Genomic DNA, 20,132 nt, shown 5'->3' with positions numbered 1-20,132 from the left:
AACTGCTCCTCCCACCTCCCGCCCTCCGCCGGGTCGGCTTCGGCCTTCAATCTGGCACATCAGTGCCCTCTGGTGGCCAAACGCTGCAGCAACTACTCACTCCGCAAGGGCTTGTTTGCTGGAAGCTCACGTGCTCCTGCGAAGCCTTTGATAGGTAGAGGATGTGACTTTTTAGCGATGTACTCTGTCCCTGGCCATCTGAGTATGACCTCAGCTCTTGCCTCTCTGGGTCTGTTTCCTCACCTATAAACTGAAATAAAGGTAGATCATCTCCAGCTTTAACATTTAGGATTCGAAGCCTTGCGATTCAGGGACAGTCATTCATTTAACAAATATCAATATTATGTGTCAAATGTAGAGGTTCAGAATCGTCAGAGAGCCACCTGTGCATTCCTGGACTTGTAGAAGGAGGACACAGCTAATGAGTAATAAACGTAACGAAGAAATAAACTACATAGTGTGTTAGAAGGTGAAAATAAAGCAGGTGTGAGGGTCAGAGCTGGTGGGAAAAGTAAAAGCTAAGGGACGGTGCAGTTTTAGGTGACGGACTCACAACAGTGCTCTGAAAGGTCACCTTCTGAACACAGATCCGTGGGAGAAGGATGGGAGCTATTAGTCCTGTAGATTTTCCGGGGAAGGGCGTTCCAGGTTGAGGAAAACCCGTACAGAGGCTTGAGGTGAGAGCCTGAGTGACCTGTGTGAGAACCAATAAGAAAGCCTGTCTGGCTGAATTAGCCACACGGAGGGTGTAATGGGGGGCGGGGGACACCACATAGGAAATGGGAGACGATTGCATAGAACCTGGCAGGCCACTGCAGAGAATTTAACCTTGACTCTGAAAGAAATGGAAAGGCATGGAAGAGTTGGAGCAGAGGAGTGACATAACCTGCCCTATGTTTTTACAGGGTCTGCTCAGGCTGCCGTAATAAAATACAATAGACTGGGTGGCTTAAACAACAGAAATTAATTTTCTCACAGTTCTGGAGGCTGGAAAGTCCAAGACCAAGTGCTGGCAGGATTGAGCTTCTGGTGAGAACCCTCTTCTTAGTGTGTGGTGGCAGCCTTCTCACTGTGTTCCCACAGGTGGACACAGAGGATGCCCTGGAGTCCCTTCCTCTTCTTATAAAGGACACGGATCCTGTGGTGGGTGGGGCTCTGCCCTCATGACCTCATCTAAACCTAGTCACCTTCCAAAGGCCCCATCTCTTCATGCCATCCCCCTGGGGGGCCAGCTTCAACGTTTGAATCGGCGAGGGACACAAACATTCATAGCAGAGTCACTCAGCCTGCTGCGTGGGCTGAACGGCAAGGATGGAGGCTAGGAAGCAGGTGGCTCCGGGACAATCCAGGTGAGAGGAGGTGGTGGCCATGATAAGAATGCAGGTGTTGAGAAGGGGTCAGCTTCTGGAAAGGTGTCGAAAGTAAAGACAAGAGGATTTCCTGACAGATTGAATGTAGACTGTGAGAGAAAAAAGAAGGGTTTTGAGCTAAGTGACCAGCAGGTGCCGTTAACTGAGATGGGAAATGGGGGTGAAGATCAGACATTCCGTCTGTGAGGGGTTGAACTTAACATTATCTATTTGAAAATAGAATTGAAAGTGCAAAGTTCAGGGACTGCAGGGGAGTATCTTTGCTGGAGTCGTTATCATACTACAGGATAAGTTTTATATTTTATCATTATTTATCAAAAACTGTGAAATATGTGTATATTGATAATTGATTAATAATAATCATGGTATAACTAAACCCAGGGTTTTCTTTTTTTTTTTTTTTTACAAATAGAGCCTAATGATCAAAAGAAATGAAAAAAAATTGAACTTAAATTCACAAACATTTTTATTACAGGGAAATATGGTCAGATGATCAAAAAGACACACAGATACAAAATATATTGCATCAGGATAAAAATGTGTGGAGGAAGTAGAATGGTTATAGGCTTTGAAGGAGAGTAAAATGTTTTGTTGCTCTTTCAGTGTACAATGGTAGTATCAAACTGCTGTGGTATTTATTTTCCATTGGATATATTTTTTTAAGTAATGTTGCAGTTGTATTCTAAAATGCAAATATTTACAAAAAGCTAGAAATGGACAGTCCCGCAATTCTTTAAACTTATGATTGGGAACCTGGGGAGGGCAACTTTAAAATGTGCGAGGGAGTCCTTACTTTGGGGATATTATTTTAGGGGTACGTGAGTAAAGATGTTTGATGGTAGTTGGCAGAGGAATCCAAGGAAAGGCAGAACAAGCTTTGGAAAGCCCGGGAAGGCACAGGCAGGCACCTCAGTTCCTGGGCTCCCTGGGCTCTGTGGGCACCACCATCAGCACAGTTCAGCTGCAGCCCCTCTCGTGTATCTGACTTGCAGCTCCAGAGCCCAAGTCTGGGCAAAAGGAGGCTGAATGGAGTTGTGCTCACTGCTCGGAGGGTGCCGGGGACACTGCAGGGAAAGTTGCACCAGGATCCCTTGAAATTTAGGGGATGCTAGTTCTTGCATAGGAAATGCAGAGTGTGCTTATCCCAAAAGGGGCAATCCGGGCCAGCCTGGAAAAGACAGCGACAGTCTATTGCAAACATGTTCAAGGGGGAAGATCCAGAGAAATGAGGGAATATATGATGACTGGGCGGGGCGGGGGGGTCCCAGGACAGGATCCTGAGCACAGGTAGGACTAGACAGATGGAGGGACACCCCTTTTGTCATGGCTGGAACGAGGAGGAAAGACTAGGGGAGGATGCAGGGGAGTTTTGCAAGTGAGCTGAAAGAAGGTCCAGAGAGATGGCCCAATGGATGGTCTCCAATTTTTCTATTAAGTAGGGGAAGCCACGGTCTACTCCCGATGACAGCCAAGTGGATCAGGAGTTTGGGGACACAGAAGATATTTTCTCATGTTTTTCAAGATTTTTGTTTTTTAACAGAGTCTAACATTCTTAGCACACGGATGCACAGTTAGAATCCACGTAACTACCTCCTCCATTTGGGCTCCAACCGCCCCCCCAACACAACTCCAGACTGAGTCAGTTTCCCCTCTGGCTCCCCCAGCTCTTTGTACACATCTCTTATGGCTCCGACCATATTTATCACTGGAGTGTTGAGGATGAATGGGGATGGGAGTAAATTGCAATCAGATTAGTCATAACTCCTTTGGCTCCCACACACGCACCCTGGGGTCCTTCCATACTGGGCTCAAACCTGGTTTGACTAGAACTTTCATGTATTTTGCTTAAGTTTTAGAGAGGTGACGGCTAAACTCCCTTTTCAGTGTTCTTCTCTGACAGTGTAGGAGGAGCGCTGTATGAGAAATTGGAATGCTTCCAAATAACGCTGCCCGTGGTCCCCTGACGGACGAGTGGTCCAGACCTACACCTGAGTGAGCATCCGTCCTCTCCTGTCTCTCACTCCCTCACACACACCCCTAAGAGTATTGTGTACATACTTTTCTCTGAGTGGGTCCTCAGAGCTGAGTGACGTCATCATTCTAAGGCCCCCAAATAAGTTGTGGTTAAACGACAACCACCCTTCCCTTTTCTCCTTTCCCTAATCAAACTTACGTTCTTTATAGCTTCTAAGTGAATTCAACATAAATATCCAAACATGAAGCCAAGTTAGAACAAATACCAAGAATCCAGTCAAGGCTTCTTAGGAATCATAAGAAAAAAGTATCTTCTGTGAATTGAACGATAGACTCTTAAGAGTCAACTTGAGATAAATGAGATTTGAGGTTTATGGTCAGTTCTTTAAGATAATGCAGCGCTTCAGAGGAATATCCGACTTTAAGAATATATGAAAGGGGGAGTGGGGAATAAAACAATGATTTGTAAATGAAACCTACCATGGTAGAGCTTCCTATATTGAAATCCACCAGTGGATTTAAACTATTCTATCAAAATTTTAAATACTCGTAACTGTAACACAGCGGTTCCACGTGCTAAGTGAAGAAGTGTGGGGAAATGCTGTCATTCCTATATGGAAAAATGCATATGCAGTTATCTTTGTCAATAAACACAGCATTTCTGGAAAGATATGGAAACGCTGGTTATAATACTTACCTGTAGTGTGAGAAATAGGTGGCTGAGAGAAAAGGAAAGGGTCACTTTTTGGTCTGTCTCAAGTGCACATCTTGCCTACTAAAAATGTTGTATTACACACTCCCTCCTAATTAAAAATGTGTTTTTATATCAACTGTGGCACACTAACGTTGAAAAATGATTTTTGTCAAGTTAGTTGATTTCTAGAATATCCCAATCTAGATGTTTTTCTCTCTCAATGGAAGACCTGGATTGTTTCCATTTAACTACACATGATATTGGGCAAGTCTGCGTGGACTGAAACTCTTCATTTGAAAACAACGGGTTTAGACCAGAGGTGGCTTCCAAAAATCTCTTTCTGGGCTAAGATGCTGCAATTATGTGACTTGATTATGCAATATTTGAAAAAAACCTGAAATAAATTGGCAAAGAGAATCTGAGTGAGTATGATAGTGAGTTTTTGTGATGTGGCAGAAGTAATTGTGTACAACTACTATTTTTACAATATATTTCATTCTTAAACCACACTTCATAAATTCCCTTTCATTTCTACCCTATGTACCTTTATAATACCCAGGCACAACAAAAGAGGCATACTCAACTGAAGAAATTTATTTACTTTTTTTTTCTAGGTACATAGATGACATAATTATAGACAAGTTTTGATACATAGGAAAACCCTTCTGTCCACCTTTTTGCTAAATGAATCATCACAATAATTTTTACAATTTTTAAAACAATACACAGCTTTCTTGGGCTGAAGCAATCGCAAGAACATATTGGTACTGGTATATTACAGCTACTTACAATGTTTAAGAACAGCAATGGAGAAAAATAAGTTATTTAAATATTGATTTCATATACAGAAAGTGCAATGTTGTTAGTTGTTATATAATTTGCTCGACAGTTTCTTGTTTATCAATTTAAAATCGAGATAACTTGGACTCAGACTATCGTATTTTTTTTTCTGAAAATAATACAGTACACACATGCAGCATTGACTTGGTGAACTGACTCCTTTTGCTGCAATTATGAAAGCAAACTTTGCTCTGTGAGGAACTGATTTTCAATCGACTAGTTATTTCCAATTTCACCTAGACCTGGAAAGAGAAAAGGCCTCTGACTAAGGCAAGGCCAGGAAAATCTACTTCTTGCTTATCCGGGAATGTAAGTAGTGGCTGGGACTGGCTGCACTTCCTTGTAGACAGCTTCAAAGGAAAAAACGACACACGACGGATGTGTAGCTACCTGAGCCAAAGTGCCTCTCCAGGTTTCTCTTGTGCTTTCCAAAGACGACGATTTTCACCCTTCCTCAACGTTCTGCACCAAGTGCAGTGGATTAAAACTGGATATTGTTGAAGCTGACCACCTGCCTTCTGGTATCCACAGGAGGCCCCAAACCACCTCGGTCAAACATCACACACACACATTCAGGCTTTTCTAAGATCAAATTAAAAGTTTAAAGCAAAAGAAGACCAAACAAATACTAAAAGTAAAAAAAAAACAAAAACAAAAATTTTTTTTTTAAAAAGCACAATAAAGTAAAAATAACCTCAGATCCCACAGACTAGGAAGCCCTTCCCACTGAAAATGATTCATGGTCCCTGAATTTCACCTCTATGCAAAGGCAATGATTTCCAAAGAAGAATGAAAAAGATGCAGTTTGGCGTTCTCGGAAACTCATATTCAGAAGGCTCCCTTTTCTGGTACCACTTTTACATTAAGTGAAAATCTTACCGTGAAAATGAACTAACACTTTCCCCTTCTCCTTTGTTACCTATTACCTGACTTTACGTGTGGTCTTTTAGCTCAGCTTAAGCTATGAGCAGGCTCTCTCGGATGTCATGCTGAGGTACTGAAAACGCAGGGCGAGGAGCCCGTTTTACAGTGCCCACCTCACCACACACCTGAAATTCCTTCCAGTGACGTAGGAGAGCCCTGCAGCCTCATTACCTTCTAAATGGAATGTCACGGCCCACAGGAATGTCATACCCCAGATGACAAAAATGGGCTGTTTTGAAGAGTTCAACAGAAATTTGGCAACTTTAGCTTTTTTTCTACATTTCCACAACTTCTTACATGGCGTCTTATAGAAGGTGACTATTATTGAAGAAATATATATTATTCTTTCAAATGCATACCAAAAGCATGAAAAAAAATATGTCACCTGAGAATGTCCTTTTCCTCAGAAACATGGACCCAGATATATAAAGCAAATGGTAAAATGGTTTTGTAATTAATGAAATCACCTTTTTTCCCCCTCCCCGAGGGATATCATTTGTTTTAATGAGTAGATGAAATATTACAGAACTTTTAAATCAAGGCTCCAAACATTTCTATTGTAAATGATCACACCCAGTGCTTAAAATAGGGTTCACGATAAGAATGTAAAGGAAAATCACTTTGTAAGCAATTGGAAACAATAATTTCTGTTTGCTAGAGAATCAGCCACTAGACTAAAAGAGAATGCTGAAATCAGTCAGAAGACAACTGAAAATATGCAACTACTTAATACATGGCCAATGTAGTTTGGCTCCAAAATGAACTTTTATTATATTTAAGTGAATTATCTAAATAAGAAAAGATGGAAAATAGTATTTTAATTATAAAACCAAAAAAAAACTTTTAAAATATCTTATAAACTACTTCCCTTTTAAAAAACAACCTCCTTAAATGTTCAACTTACAATGACCTTTTGCAAAGGTGATCTGTTAGCTAATGACTGAATTTTGGAATGGACACAGTCAAGATTCCAAGTCAATACTGCAGCACAATGACCAACGTGGTAACAACACTAAACTGATTAAAATGAAAGATCGTAACCTCAAACACACACATATACTCTCACACATGATATCTTTGTGAATTTAAGAGCGCCTTTTACCAGATTTGTAGTTAGTTTAAAAACTGAAAGTCAACATGAAATTTGGCCTGATAAACACCCCTATAAAATAAGCCATGTTAGAGTGAGACAATTAGAAAAGCCCATTTCTGCTGGAAACATCCCAGATCCGTTAGATGGCAGTGTAAGATGAAGATTTGGAGCTATGGTTACATGGTAGTGAACACTAAGTTAGATAACTGCTTAAAAGCTTACATTAAGGCAAATAAAAGCTGATTGCTAGAAAGCAATTATTAAAATGTCTCTTGTTTATCTAAAGGAGAATAGGGCTTTTTTTTTTCCTAGTGCAGCCAGATTTTCTTATTTTTGAACAAATGAGCCTGGTCAATAGTGTACAATCACTCCCGAGTCTGTTACTTTGGCCTGGCTAAAGCCCATCTGGGCCTCGGGAACCCTGCAGGGTGACAGACAGAAGGGCTAGAAGCACGCTTAGAAACAGGACAGGCTGCCCCTCCCTCTGCCCCCTGCTCTCACCCAGTGCACCAAGACAGACTGCAGGCAGAGCATTTGTGGCAAGTTGGCATCTTTGTTCTATTGTGTCCTGAAAACAAAAATAAGTGCTTGTCTTTTCTTTGGGGGTCAAAGAGAACCACACCAATTTCCTGGAGGGGGCTTTTCTGGAGAAGAGAGTCCCGTGCCAAGATTCCGAGTCCTGCTGGCCACACACTGGGCCTTTCTTCTGGGTCTGGTCTGCATGTCCAGCCAAGGAGGAATTGCATCAGCATCATAAACACAGTGAACGGGTGGCTCTTGTCCAGGGAGGTCCATTTCGGGCCTGACTACATGGCCTCGGGGCCTGGTGGCAGTTTGAAGAGTCTGGCTGCAGACACGAGCTTACTTATGTGTCTCTCCTCTGTGATGCCAGCCTCCTGAAGGCAAGTGTGGGACAGAGAAGGCACTTGGCCCAGCGTGCTGAAGCCTGCTTCAGTGAGGGCACTGGCGTACATGGGTAGACCGATGGAAACCAGCCAATCCGACACGGATGAAACGCATCCGGGAGATAGGGGCTTCCTACAGATTTCTGTGAGTCCACCGCTTGGGATCTGGGTAACCAAAGAAAGCAATTTATCAAGATTCAACAGGTGCCACTGGAGAGCTCTTTCTTCTATGCCTAAAAGGAACACTATGAAATATTATGTTTATTATTACACTATCAGAAAGGGATAATGCTATGAGATGTCCAAGAACATGACTAGCATCAAGAATTCTTTCCTGGGCTTCCCTGGTGGCGCAGTGGTTGAGAATCTGCCTGCCAATGCAGGGGACACGGGTTCGAGCCCTGGTCTGGGAGGATCCCACATGCCGTGGAGCAACTGGGCCCATGCGCCACAACTGCCGAGCCTGCGCTCCGCAGCAAGAGAGGCCGCGCGACAGTGAGAGGCCCGCGCACTGCGATGAAGAATGGCCCCCGCTCGCCGCAACTAGAGAAAGCCCTCACACAGAAACGAAAGACTCGACACAGCCATAAATAAATAAATAGATAGATAGATAGATAGATAAATAAATAAATAATTTCCTGACTTCTCAAAGGTGAGACAAATCTTCAAGGAAGTGTTGGAGGTTCCAGAAGGTACTTGGAATTAGACCTAACCCCAATTATGTGTGTAAGTCTCCAAACTGTAATCATTTATATTTCTGGCTATTTTGTCTCATGGTGGTCACACTCTTCAACTAATGATCCTTACGGTGCTTGAAGAAGCAAACCTACGTGATAACGTGAAAAGTAAGATGCTCAGTGGGTCAGGTTTTTATAAAGTAGATTTTCTTCTGTATTTGGGATCTACATTAACATCCAGAAAATTGAGCATTTAATCAATATAGTCATAAAGAATTAAAAATACAATAATAAATGTTGGCTAGGGCAGGGAAATGGACATCTATACTTGAATCCTGAGAAGGCCAAATGCTACACCTCTCAGAAAGGCAATTTACCACCAAACGTGCAAACCCTTAAGATTGTGTGCAGTCTTGTTGAAGCAAATCCTCTTCAAGGAATATATCCTCAGAAATTAACCCCAAAAGTCTACAAAAATTTATTAACCAGGAGGTTCTTCACTCAATTGTTTAAAATAAACAGCTGGAAAAAATCTAAATGTTTCAACAATGTGGAACTGGCTAAACTAGGACATACCTACTAGAGCACTTTGAAAAACTGATAATATAAAAGAAATTTTAGTAACAAAGAAAGAGGTTCACCACCTGATAACTGAAAACAATAACGTTTGCAAACTGTTCAGTACTATCATATATGTGCAGAGAAATGACTAGATGGACTTTTTTACAGTGCTGGGGTTATGGATAATTTTCATCTTTTTCTCTCCAAAACGGTATTTTTAAACCTTTGTAGGCTGAATAGGTCTTACTCTCTCCCAGGTGTCTCCCTTCGATAGCTATAATGAACCCTGGGCTACTTAGCGGCTGCCAGCATGCTCATCATTAAGCTCTAGAACTGAATGGACTTCAAAAAGCTGGGTGAGGCGAGCCCCGAAGCGTGGGCTGCTTACCGCCATGCGGTGCTGCTTCCGAAGCAGCTTCACGCGGATCTCGTCCATGTTGGTGGCAACGTCCCTCTCGGGCTGATCTAAGTCTTCTGCATATCTCTGTACCAGGGCCTCAGGAATCCCACAGCGGCCGTGCTGCGAGGGAACAGAAATCTCTTATCAAGGGTTGTGAGGATCTTTTTCCTTCTCCAAGGACGGCAAACACAAGGTAGGATAAGACATTTCGCTACTAGAAAACAGGACTAAAAGTTTTAATTTGAAGTGAATATATTTTATTTAGTGTCAGGATGGATGTTTTAGAGACAATACTTTTACGTCTTTATCTTTTAAGTAGTTATGAGCTCTAGAAAAATGTTTTGAAATATGGTTAAAACAGGACACAATCATTCTCTATTTTGGGGTCCAACGCCCTCACCTCACTCTTATCTGATCATTTTGCAAAATGTTATTGAAGACAGTCTTCTAAACTGCAGGGGAGAAGGGCAAATTTGTGCCCTACAGAGTCTACTGTTGGTTCCTCAACTACAGAGTAGAGTTACACCGCTGTATCACTAGACCAGCATTTACTGTACAGTAGAATTCTCACAACTTTCCATTCAAAGGGGTTCATTAACTAAGTATCAGAAGGCAGAGGAGTATTTTATCGTAAGGCACTCTTGGTCATAAGAAGTTTATAACAAAGACTCCGGGGAATGCATTATAACAATTCATGCATTCCTAGGAGTAACATACAGCTACATCTATTATCGTGTATTTGTATTGAAAGTCATTTTGGTATTGGCAGATCTACTCCTTTATTTTTCTTCAAATGAAAAATGAGTTTTCATTATAGGTCTCAATGTTTTTAGTACAATGAGGTATCTTTTCCCCTGTTACCCATACAGATAATTATACAGTACAATTACTACATCCGAATAGGGCTCTACAATTTTCAAAGTAGGTTCAGGTTTATTTTATTTGCTCCTATTAATACCTCTAAGAGGTAGTTATACAGGTCATTATTAATTCCATTTTACGCACAGGGAAATGAAATGGGGATTTGTTAACGTCTAAAAACAAAGATGTTGAAGAAGACATGGAAACTGGAACTCACGTCTATCCTTTCAGGAACTGGGTCTAGTACTGACTGATAGCTCTCCCTGCAAAGGATAGCTGCCCCAAATTAAATACAAGCAAGTGAAAGAAGAGAAGAGAAAAGAAGGGAAAAGAGAAGAGACCCCTGAGGCCGTGTCTGCATTTAATCTGGGCACTGTGCTACAGGTTCATTTGAACACCAAGCGCGGGGTGGCAGGAGCCCCCGCCGTGGGCCACCCGTACAGTCACTGTCCTTCGGTCCTCGCTGCCAGCTGGCCTTCAGGGGCTGGGAGGTGGGGGCAATGCCGCTCCTCTCGCCTGGACCCCGCCCGACTTAGAAGAGCCTGTGCAGTGGGGTCAGGGCCTCGGATACCTTATCGGAATAGGGCTCCTCGGTGAGATCGATGCCTTCTGCCCGCAGCTTCTTCTCAGTGAGCATCTCCAGGTCCACCCCGCGGGTGCAGGAGACCTTCCTGGCCAGGGCAGGGCCAAGCCGCACGCCGTGCTCCTGGAGGCTGGCACTCTCAGGCAGCTCCGACAGCCAGGGTGGAGGCCTGGCGCTCGGCGGGCTGCCCGGCTCCGGCACTGGGGGAGGCCTGGCCACTGGCGGCGGGGGACAGTCGCTGGGGCCGCCGGGGCTGCCCTTTTTAAGGGGCAGGCTGGGTGCATCGGGGCCAGGGGCGCTGGGCGGGCCGGGAGGGACAGGAGGCAGCCCGTTGGCGAGGCGCTCCCTGCTCTTCTTGGCGGGGACGGGGGGAGGCTGGGTGGGAGGTCTGGCCTGCGATCTGGCCTCGGGGCCCCTCTGCTCAGCATCCACACCTTCTTTGGTGCCCGGGGGGTGATGTGTCCCTTCGAAATCGAGTCCTTTCCTGTGACCCTCAAGAGGCGTCCTTGTTAAACCGTGTTTAACGGCGGGCGGTTGGGCGTCATAGGTTTTGGGTAAACACGGAGGAGGGGACGTGCCCTGTGAAAAGGCAGCCATCGGGCCATCCAGTTTCTTAGTAGTCGTTTTCTGAGGTTCAGAAAATCTCTTGCTTTGGGTCAGTAGCAGTGCATTGTCAACAGCAGAATCTAGGTTGGGGCTTTGAACCTTTGTGATGGAGGGTGCTGTCTTTTGTGGCACTTTGGGTACAATCTGAGGGGAAGGTTCTGTCACCTCACCAGGCACATCTTTTTCAGGTTCTCCTTGAAGGTCGTCCAGGGAGTGGGATCGGGGCCAAGTCTCCACGGTCTGGGGGCCCTCTAGGGTCTCACAGCTCCGGCAGATGGAAACGGGGAGGCTCCTTCGGTTTTTATTCAAGTCAGTCACACAAGGGGGATCACAGTGCTTGGAGGTGTGAGGGGTGAGACCACTGCCCAGCCTCCCCTCCCCTCCCGGCTTCAGCGCGTCTACTGGCTTCGTTAGAGGCAAGGTTGGGTAGCTGCCCAGCTGACTCCTGTTGAAAGACTTCACGCTGGACTCGGCTGAAGATCTGGCAGAGGGGCTGGTTTTCCGAGACTTGCCTACGAGACAAGGAAATATTTTACAATCACATTTTAAAAAGCGAATCAATCAAACGGATGTAAAAGGTGTGCTAACGTAACTGAAATCTCCAACTCTTACCTCCCACTGTTGAATTACACTAAGGACGTAAAGTCACCCCTGGTGATGTAGAGTTACTGTGGTCCCATGTTTATTTTTAGAAAGAATTCTTAGTCTTATTAAAGGACTCAGGGAGATGAAAGTTAATTGAGTTATGTGGAAAGAAAATATGCTGTGTCAGGCAATGAAATAAATCTAGGCCTAATGTCTGTTCATAGCTGCAGTCAGCGTGAAACAAGGCACACCCACACCCCATTTAGGAACCACACTGACGGGATTTCTGTTTAGGGAGTAGTTTCCTAAGACCATGGTTGCAAAGAGGACGTAGGACTGAATTCTGGGACAAGTTCTTTAAATGGTATTCCCCAAGGTTCGCCGGTGACCGCTGAATTCTCAAAACTTTCAAGCCCTCCCCGCTTTGTGTTTTGCTCAGGTGTGTTAAATAAAGGTACCCTAGAAACAGTCAGCTGACCTTGGTACAAATGAGTGAACAAGCTGAAGTGAGGATGTCGCCACAGACAATCTATTAGATACAGATATGGTTCTAATTGCCACTGAAGCGATAGACCTGATTACAATAAAATGATTGTCAGGCTGATAACTTATCAACCGGTCACAGTCTACTTAGTTGACAATTGTTGACTGATACTAATTGCTACTGCTGTCTGGTGAACAGAGCCACCCATGGTAACCCTGAGTGCACCTGACCCCAATCCACTTAAGATTCCTCTTCTGTCTGAGACAAGTAAGCTGTCTGAATTTCCTACGGACTGCTTCCCGACTGTTAGGACAGCGAAGCAACAAACACGGCATGCGGCCCTCTTCCCCCGAAACTGCTCTGTCCTCAGGCCGTGCCGCTGCTGCTCGTGTGGCCCTGATGGATGGTCTACTTGGTAAGTTGTTTTCCTTATGGACCTAATAGTTCCCAACACTCAAATGTTGGTTTTCATTGCGAAAAGAAGAGGACATAGGAGACACACAATTTACGTTTTATGGCTGCAGGTATTTTAGATGGAATTTATTCACCTCACACAGAAGTCAGCAGAGGCTAACTAGAAACGAGAACGGCGAAGAAGTCAGAAAGGAAAAGATTAGCACCGCGTTCACGGCGGTCAGAGAATGGTCTCTTTTCAGAACACTGCACTTTTAAAATCAGTACTTTTCAAAGCAAGAGGATACTTTTTTTTTTTTTTTTTGCGGTACGCGGGCCTCTCACTGTTGTGGCCTCTCCTGTTGCGGAGCACAGGCTCCGGACATGCAGGCTCAGCGGCCATGGCTCACAGGCCCAGCCGCTCCGCGGCAAGTGGGATCTTCCCGGACCGGGGCACGAACCCGCGTCCCCTGCATCGGCAGGCGGACTCTCAACCACTGCGCCACCAGGGAAGCCCAGGAGGATCCTTTTTAATGAAGCTTCATTTACAAAACAGATCAAAGTTGAAGTGTGGAGGTTTCTCAAGGCCCAGGTCCACACACCGCCACCAAGGCCCCCATCCTCGGGACCCCGCAGACCACAGTTAAAAACCAGGGCCTTAGGCAGCATGAGCTTCTGAACCAGAAGTTACGGACTGCATAAGAGGGACTGCTTCTGTAAACCTTGCGTTTATTTCTCCACTCGGTGAAAATACTCTCCTAGTAAAACTAGATCAAAATCGTGCAGCTTGATTTAATGTTTGAGAAAACAAAGGTGGGGAGGTACCATGTCCTTAACTGTTACGTGGACAAAGCAGAAAAGATGGGTGTGTGGGGGCAGAAATGTCGAATCTATTTTGAAAACGTCTTGCTTTTCAAGTGCTTTCGGCTGGTTTGAATTGTGGACTTCTGGCAATTTCATATCTTCAGTGTATATGTTTATGCTCCTTTTCAAAGTGAAAGGTATGGTTGATCCTGTCGTTCCAAAGCCCGTTTAGTAAATGTCTTCTCTGTGCACATAGATGTTAAGTAAAGTAAAGTAAACCACTGATTCAAACCGAGTCCACATGTGTCGTGGGTATGGGAGCCAAAAATACACATTGTCCAATAACTTCCAAAAACTAGACCATGAGGAGGGCTGGCCCAGTGATGTGAAGTTTGGGGGTCATAACTCTGAGCCCCCAGTCATGCTGTCTGCGGGGACAAGGGAAGTACCATATTGGATGTGGGTAATTATATTCTTTCTGTCTAGCTGGTCTGAAGTTTTGAGATTTTTTTAAAAACAAAAATGTGCTCTTTAAGATTTAATTATATACCCTTCATTCAGAGATCTAGCTTTCATAAAAATGAAGAAATGTTTGAATAGACTTTTCACATTATTTTAATATGAATATAGATATTTTCATACTGTAATGATAATACTGCTGCCAGGATCTATCTGTTTTTTGTGGGGTTTTTTTTGAATTTTAGAATTTTATTTCTTTTTTATACAGCAGGTTCTTATTAGTTATCCACTGTATACATATTACTGTATACATGTCAATCCCAATCTATCTGTTTATGGAAGGAGTCATCGTGCAACTGCGATCCCTGAACTAACGAGCACGCCTGTTTTCCCAGGGCAGTGTCCGAACACCGAGGGCAGCCCCTGCTCAGGCTTTACTGTCTATTTAAGAAGAAAACTTGAGGTGAGGGATGATGATGATACTGAAGGAACCAAACCTTCCTGCCCTGGCTTTGCATCGTGTTCTCAGCGGGGCTCCTCAAAATCCTCACACTGAAATGAGAGACTCACAGATGACGGTCCCGAGCACTGGGATTTTCTTGCTCTTCAGAATAAATAAGCAAAATCAAATAGGCAAAGAGACCTTTTATGGTACATGTTGCCTTTTGCCTTGTTCCCAAAATAGGTCCACCTATTTTCATCTAATCCATGGTTTGTGAAAGTACTTATGATAACATACAAACTAAATCCCTTCTGGCTTGAAGTTCAAGTAAGCCCCGATACCCCTGGCTGATGTATGATGACATGAAGTAGTTAAGAGTATGGACTTGAAAATGCTTATGGCATTGGCAAGTCAGGTCTAAAATATTGTCTACCATTGACTGAGAGCCTATTATTATGAGTCAGAGTGGTGCCAAGAGGAAAAGAACAAGGGCTTCCGTTATTATTTAACCTCTCTTTAGCATCCTCATCTACAAAATATGCACTGCAGGATCTGAGTGATAATTAGCAATTGCATACGTGCGCACCTAGCCCACTGCCTCATTCATAATCAGTGTTTACAAAGTGCTAGGTATTTTTAATATATTATTATCTTGTCTTAGAATAATCTATAAAAAAAACAACAACTCACATTACCATTTAAGAAGTAAGGAGGAGGACTTCCCTTGTGGCACAGTAGTTAAGAATCCGCCTGCCAATGCAGGGGACACGGGTTCGATCCCTGGTCCGGGAAGATCCCACATGCCGCGGAGCAACTAAGCCCGTGCGCCACAACTACTGAGCCTGTGCTCTAGAGCCCACGAGCCACAGCTACTGAGCCCGTGTGCCACAACTACTGAGCCTGCACTCTAGAGCCTGCGAGCCACAACTACTGGGCCCGTGTGCCACAACTACTGAAGCCCGTGTGCCTAGAGCCCGTGCTCCGCAACAAGAGAAGCCCCCACCAGCAAGCAGAGAAAGCCCGCGCGCAGCAACGAAGGGCCAACGCAGCCAAAAACAAATAAGTAAATCAATTTGTTTAAAAAACAAAAAAAGAGGTAAGGAGGAGTCGGAGATGTAATTTGGCCAAAGTCTTCAGCTATGCCCTATTCACGTTCAAACACCAGGTCTCCCCACTCTAAAGCCCCACAGCTCTTTGCATGATCCAGATGGGGGGAGGGACCTAAACCTCTAAGAGCAGCAGAACAATGGAAAGTTTGGGGTCCCTTTCTCTGACACACAAGTTTAAACTCTTTCCAATTATGTGCTATGTGGGACGGAAGAGTAACTGATGAAAGACCTCTCTACTCATTTCTCAACGTCATCAGTTGCCTAGGTTCCTGAGAGATGTTCCTCCCTCCTAAGGATCTTAATTAAGCACCATTCACCCCGGGAAAACTCCTCTCCCTATTGCCAGTTTTCCCAAAAGCAATGAATGGCTCAGGCTGAGGAAGAAAGACAGTCATTAGCCAAAGCACAGATGTCAAGAAACAGCCCAGTAGGCTTGCGTATGAAGATGCATTCACGATCATTCGTGCTGACAGTACCGTTTTCCAAGTTCTCGCTGCTTTCATAGCATCCCGAGTCTCGTGGAGAGCATCCACTCAAGCCCTGGCTGTCAACAAGCAGCTTCTCCTGGGATCCGGACTGGTCGCTGTTACCTAAAGAAGGTGAACACATAGCATGGGATCGTAAGACGACTGAAAAGCAGGCTCCAAATCAACGGCATCCCAGTTCTATCCTCGGTTCTCACAATACATTTTGAAGCCTTGGACTTTGGAAGAGAACAAATTATTTTAAAGTAAGTGAGATAAAAATGAACGAGTGAGATCAGAACACTTTTCTTTTCAAATCATGTATCACAGGAAGGTAAGTTTGTAGACAGAGGACATAGTTGAAATACATCAATGCCTTTTAAGTTACCCTCAGGCCAACCAGGGAGAGGAGAAATTCAGAGCATCATGTCAAAAGTGGGGGGAGAGCAACCACAGTCTGCACATTCTATAAAGAGGGCATGCCTGGCCTTATGTAGGTTCAAAGTTACAGGAAGACTGTCTTTCAATCATTATGCAGACTAGATGCTTGGTCGATAAAAATGGAAACCAAGAAAACATTTTCTACCTAAAATAAGTAGTTGACGATGAATGGCTTTAATTTACTTTTCTTTCTCTTCACTTCGCCTCCCCGCCCCCACACACTCTAAATCAATAAACCAGAAATCTGATGCCTTTTCTTGGGTCATTAAAAAAAAATTGCGGGAAGGCTGAGGGCTGCCATTCCTACTGTCCACTGACCACTTCCTGTTTGTATTTCTCACATGGAAAGCATTTTATAACAGAAATCATGGCGGAACAAGCCCTTAAATTAGAGCACCAAATTAAGAAATGCTATTTTTAAAGTGATTAATGAAAAATTAACTAATTGGAAGCAAAAGAGAAAAACCCTTTCCCCTCCCCCGCACCGAAAGTGGAACATTCTAGAGTGGTGTCCTCATTGTGTGGAGGAGTCTGTGGATTTGGAATGGCCTTTGTTCTAGCCTAGCATGTTATTTTGGAAAATGATACTTATAAAATGAGGGCTTGGAGCTATCAATTACAGCCCAGGAAGAGGAATCAATGCAGTTCGTCCTTGGCGAGATAGTTCAGTGTATTGCAGCAGGCAAACAGACTCCAAAGTGCTGACCGACCGACGGGAATAAAACAGAAGACTTGTCCCTGCCGCTGCAGGAAAATGCAGACTGTGCCTGCATCTTTCGGGATGCCAGCCTCACCACACAGCAGGATACCTGAAGTTATTATGGGGAGTGAAGGGGTCCCTTGCATTGCCTGAAAACCGCAGTTCAATCCATAAAATCATGAGGCCTGTTCAAGGGGCTAGAGCCACTTTCTTCCTGAAGGATCCAATCAGCAGCTCCTTGCAGGACCCAACAAATTGAGCAAAATTCCCTAAAACTAAAAGCTAGTGTTTCCCCAGTAGGTTGTCCTTCTTCATTAGGGAGAATGAAGAGGCGGGGCATCTCTTAGATGTACTGCACACTCAAGGCCACATCCTCCCCGCACCCCATACTCACTAGAATTAACGCCAAGGCGCCAAGGACGAGAAAGAAGGGGAGCTGGAATCACGGACATTCTCAGAGTCAAGTAAGAGCGAAGGACTGGGTTGTGGGGCTGAAACTCCATTTGGACATGACCTGAATTTGGACTGAAGGTCTCCCCAACCCCATCTCAACACACACACACACACACACACACACACACACACACGGAGAAGAATATATGCTAAGACACTGATGAGACATCCCAACATCAAAAGGTGCTTATGCGCAAGGATATGTGCCATTTTCTGGAGTGTAGTTACCTTGGAAAAGAAGGGAAAGGAATGGGATTCTTGGATAGCAGGCCTTCCAATGGGCTTGCAGCACTTATGTCTTTAAAAAATAAGCACTGAAGTAAATATGACAAAATGGTATGTGGATTTGTTTTATTTTTCTCTGTACTTTCCTGCATATTTGAAATAATTCCTGATTAAAATTCTTATTCTTATGAAAATGATTTTGTTAAACGAGAGCTTTCATCTGGCAGACCTAGGAGAGTGGGTCTGGGATCAGTAGAAGGAACTGCCCCGGGACAATGAGAGTCTTTTCCAAATGGAACCCCGCAGGAAGGCTGGCATTCCCCGCGCACAGATGCAACGAGAGAAGCTGGACCCATCTGAGTGCCAAGCCATGATGCAGATGTGCCTCTTGCTCTTGTGGGGGCTGAGCTGGAAGATGTGCAAGATCTCTCAGGTCTCAGCAGGTCTCTGGATCTGTCTAGTCTCACAGAAATGTATTGTGTTCCTCTAAGGTATCAGTTACTTAGAGTACTTCTTAAACACAATGAATTTAAAAGCGCCGAATGTAGCACCTTCTAATCCTAGGATAATCCTGCATCCAGGCACTTGGTGCTCACTGGCACCCCTGAGCCCTTGAAGCCTTTGTTTTAGAACCACTAAAAAGAAGTACCAATTTATGTATGCGGGATGTTCTATACAGTGGCACAGCACAGATTCAAAACAGGATTTATGAAGAGGCAAAGAGCCTTCCTTAGACTTGTGAGTGAGCATGATGAGGGGCAAAGATTCCCTCCTATAAAATATGCCCAAGTGCACACCTCAGGACATGATCCCAGGAGGGACAAGGAGTCTTAGCCCTTGCGGCATGACAGAGACAGACCCTGCACCTTATGCTCAGAATTTAGCTTTGCTCCTCCTGTGTCTAAATGCTAAAGGAAACACAACGGATGGAGTTTATAAACCAGCTGTTCTCAGTGGCTGAGGAAGAGCAAATGAGCTATCTTACCGAGCAGATGTGGTCCAGGAGACTAGATGATTGAACGTTAATTGATATTCATATAGCTGGTCGGCCATTCCAGGCACTGGGCCAGGCTCTGACACAACCTGGCCACAGATCCCCAAGGTGTCTCCTGGGGAACTCCAATACTAAAGAGACCAGGTTATAAAGTGATATTAACTCTGAAACACAATTCCCTCCAAATCTATCCCTGAAGGCACTGTGTTTATCTAGGGTTTAGGCATCTATTTGATGGTGTGTCATCAGTTAATTTAGAGGGAGGACTTATTAAGCAGAAGTGAATTGAACTGCACTGAGACACTTGCTTCCATGTCTCTTGGGCCTGATACATTCAGTAATGTACAGTTTTTTTTCCCACCATTCACCATGATTTTGGTGTGTCTTTTAGCAATGGAAATGCTATTAGCTACTGATATCCCTGAAGCAGAGCATTTGAAAGAAAATGCGTTTGAATTCAGTAACTGGCAAGGATACTCCCCACTTTGTAATGAATAATTTCAGGAATATTTCTGATGTCAGATTGAAGAATAAAGAGCAAGATAAGACCGGGTTAATGGAGCAAAGGACACAGTATATTCAAATAACTACAGGAAAGCTGTGAGCTCGCTAAATTCTCTTCATGGGTTGTAAAAATGAGCTATCATTTTAGCTGAGAAATCGCAGCATGGAATTCTCTGCCATACATATTCACTTGAGATTATTTCCTGCTTCTTTAACGCAAGCTGATGGATTTCATTCATTCATTAATTAACCTATTCATTCAGAAAACAACTCCTCATGTGCTTTGAGAAGTAAGTAACCCTTGGTGGGGCAAGATACTCCCAGTTTGTCAGTTACTCTTGTGCCCAGGTATCCTAATGACCTCCTGAAGGCTGCCCATCCCACCAGCCCCCAAGGTGGCATGAACTGTGTGTCTTAAAAATACTGCAATTCAATTCTCAGTCCCTCAGAGGAGCGTTTTCCTCAACGATTACCTAGAAACATGTCAGGAAAGTATAGGCTAGTAAGGTTTTCTTCTGCTCCTGCATTGGCAGGAAGGTCTGCTTTGGGAATCTATGTCTTTGTGCTATTTGACAGAATACAAAATT

General features: G+C 44.1%; 1 protein-coding gene across 4 annotated transcripts in view; it reads right to left on the bottom strand.

Moving 5' to 3' along the window:
• Positions 1 to 4,654: 4,654 nt before the first annotated feature.
• The window catches only part of SASH1 (SAM and SH3 domain containing 1), a gene marked incomplete at its 5' end in the record, with an annotated part of 187,854 nt that continues 172,376 nt past the window's right edge, over positions 4,655 to 20,132 (bottom strand). For all 4 annotated transcript variants that reach the window (XM_082668750.1, XM_082668753.1, XM_082668751.1 and 1 more), the window contains 4 exons: positions 4,655 to 7,965; positions 9,427 to 9,558; positions 10,871 to 12,000; positions 16,241 to 16,354. In XM_082668750.1, coding sequence (XP_082524876.1) covers positions 7,702 to 7,965; positions 9,427 to 9,558; positions 10,871 to 12,000; positions 16,241 to 16,354 — 1,640 coding nt within the window. In that variant the 3' untranslated portion in view covers positions 4,655 to 7,701. The remainder of the gene's footprint in view (positions 7,966 to 9,426; positions 9,559 to 10,870; positions 12,001 to 16,240; positions 16,355 to 20,132) is intronic.

The sequence above is a fragment of the Grampus griseus genome (genome assembly GCF_964374135.1).
Source record: "Grampus griseus genome assembly, chromosome: 13".
Taxonomy (NCBI): Eukaryota; Metazoa; Chordata; class Mammalia; order Artiodactyla; family Delphinidae; genus Grampus; species Grampus griseus.
The sequence above is the reverse complement of the archived record's forward strand: the minus strand, read 5'-3'. Positions and strand labels throughout refer to the sequence as shown.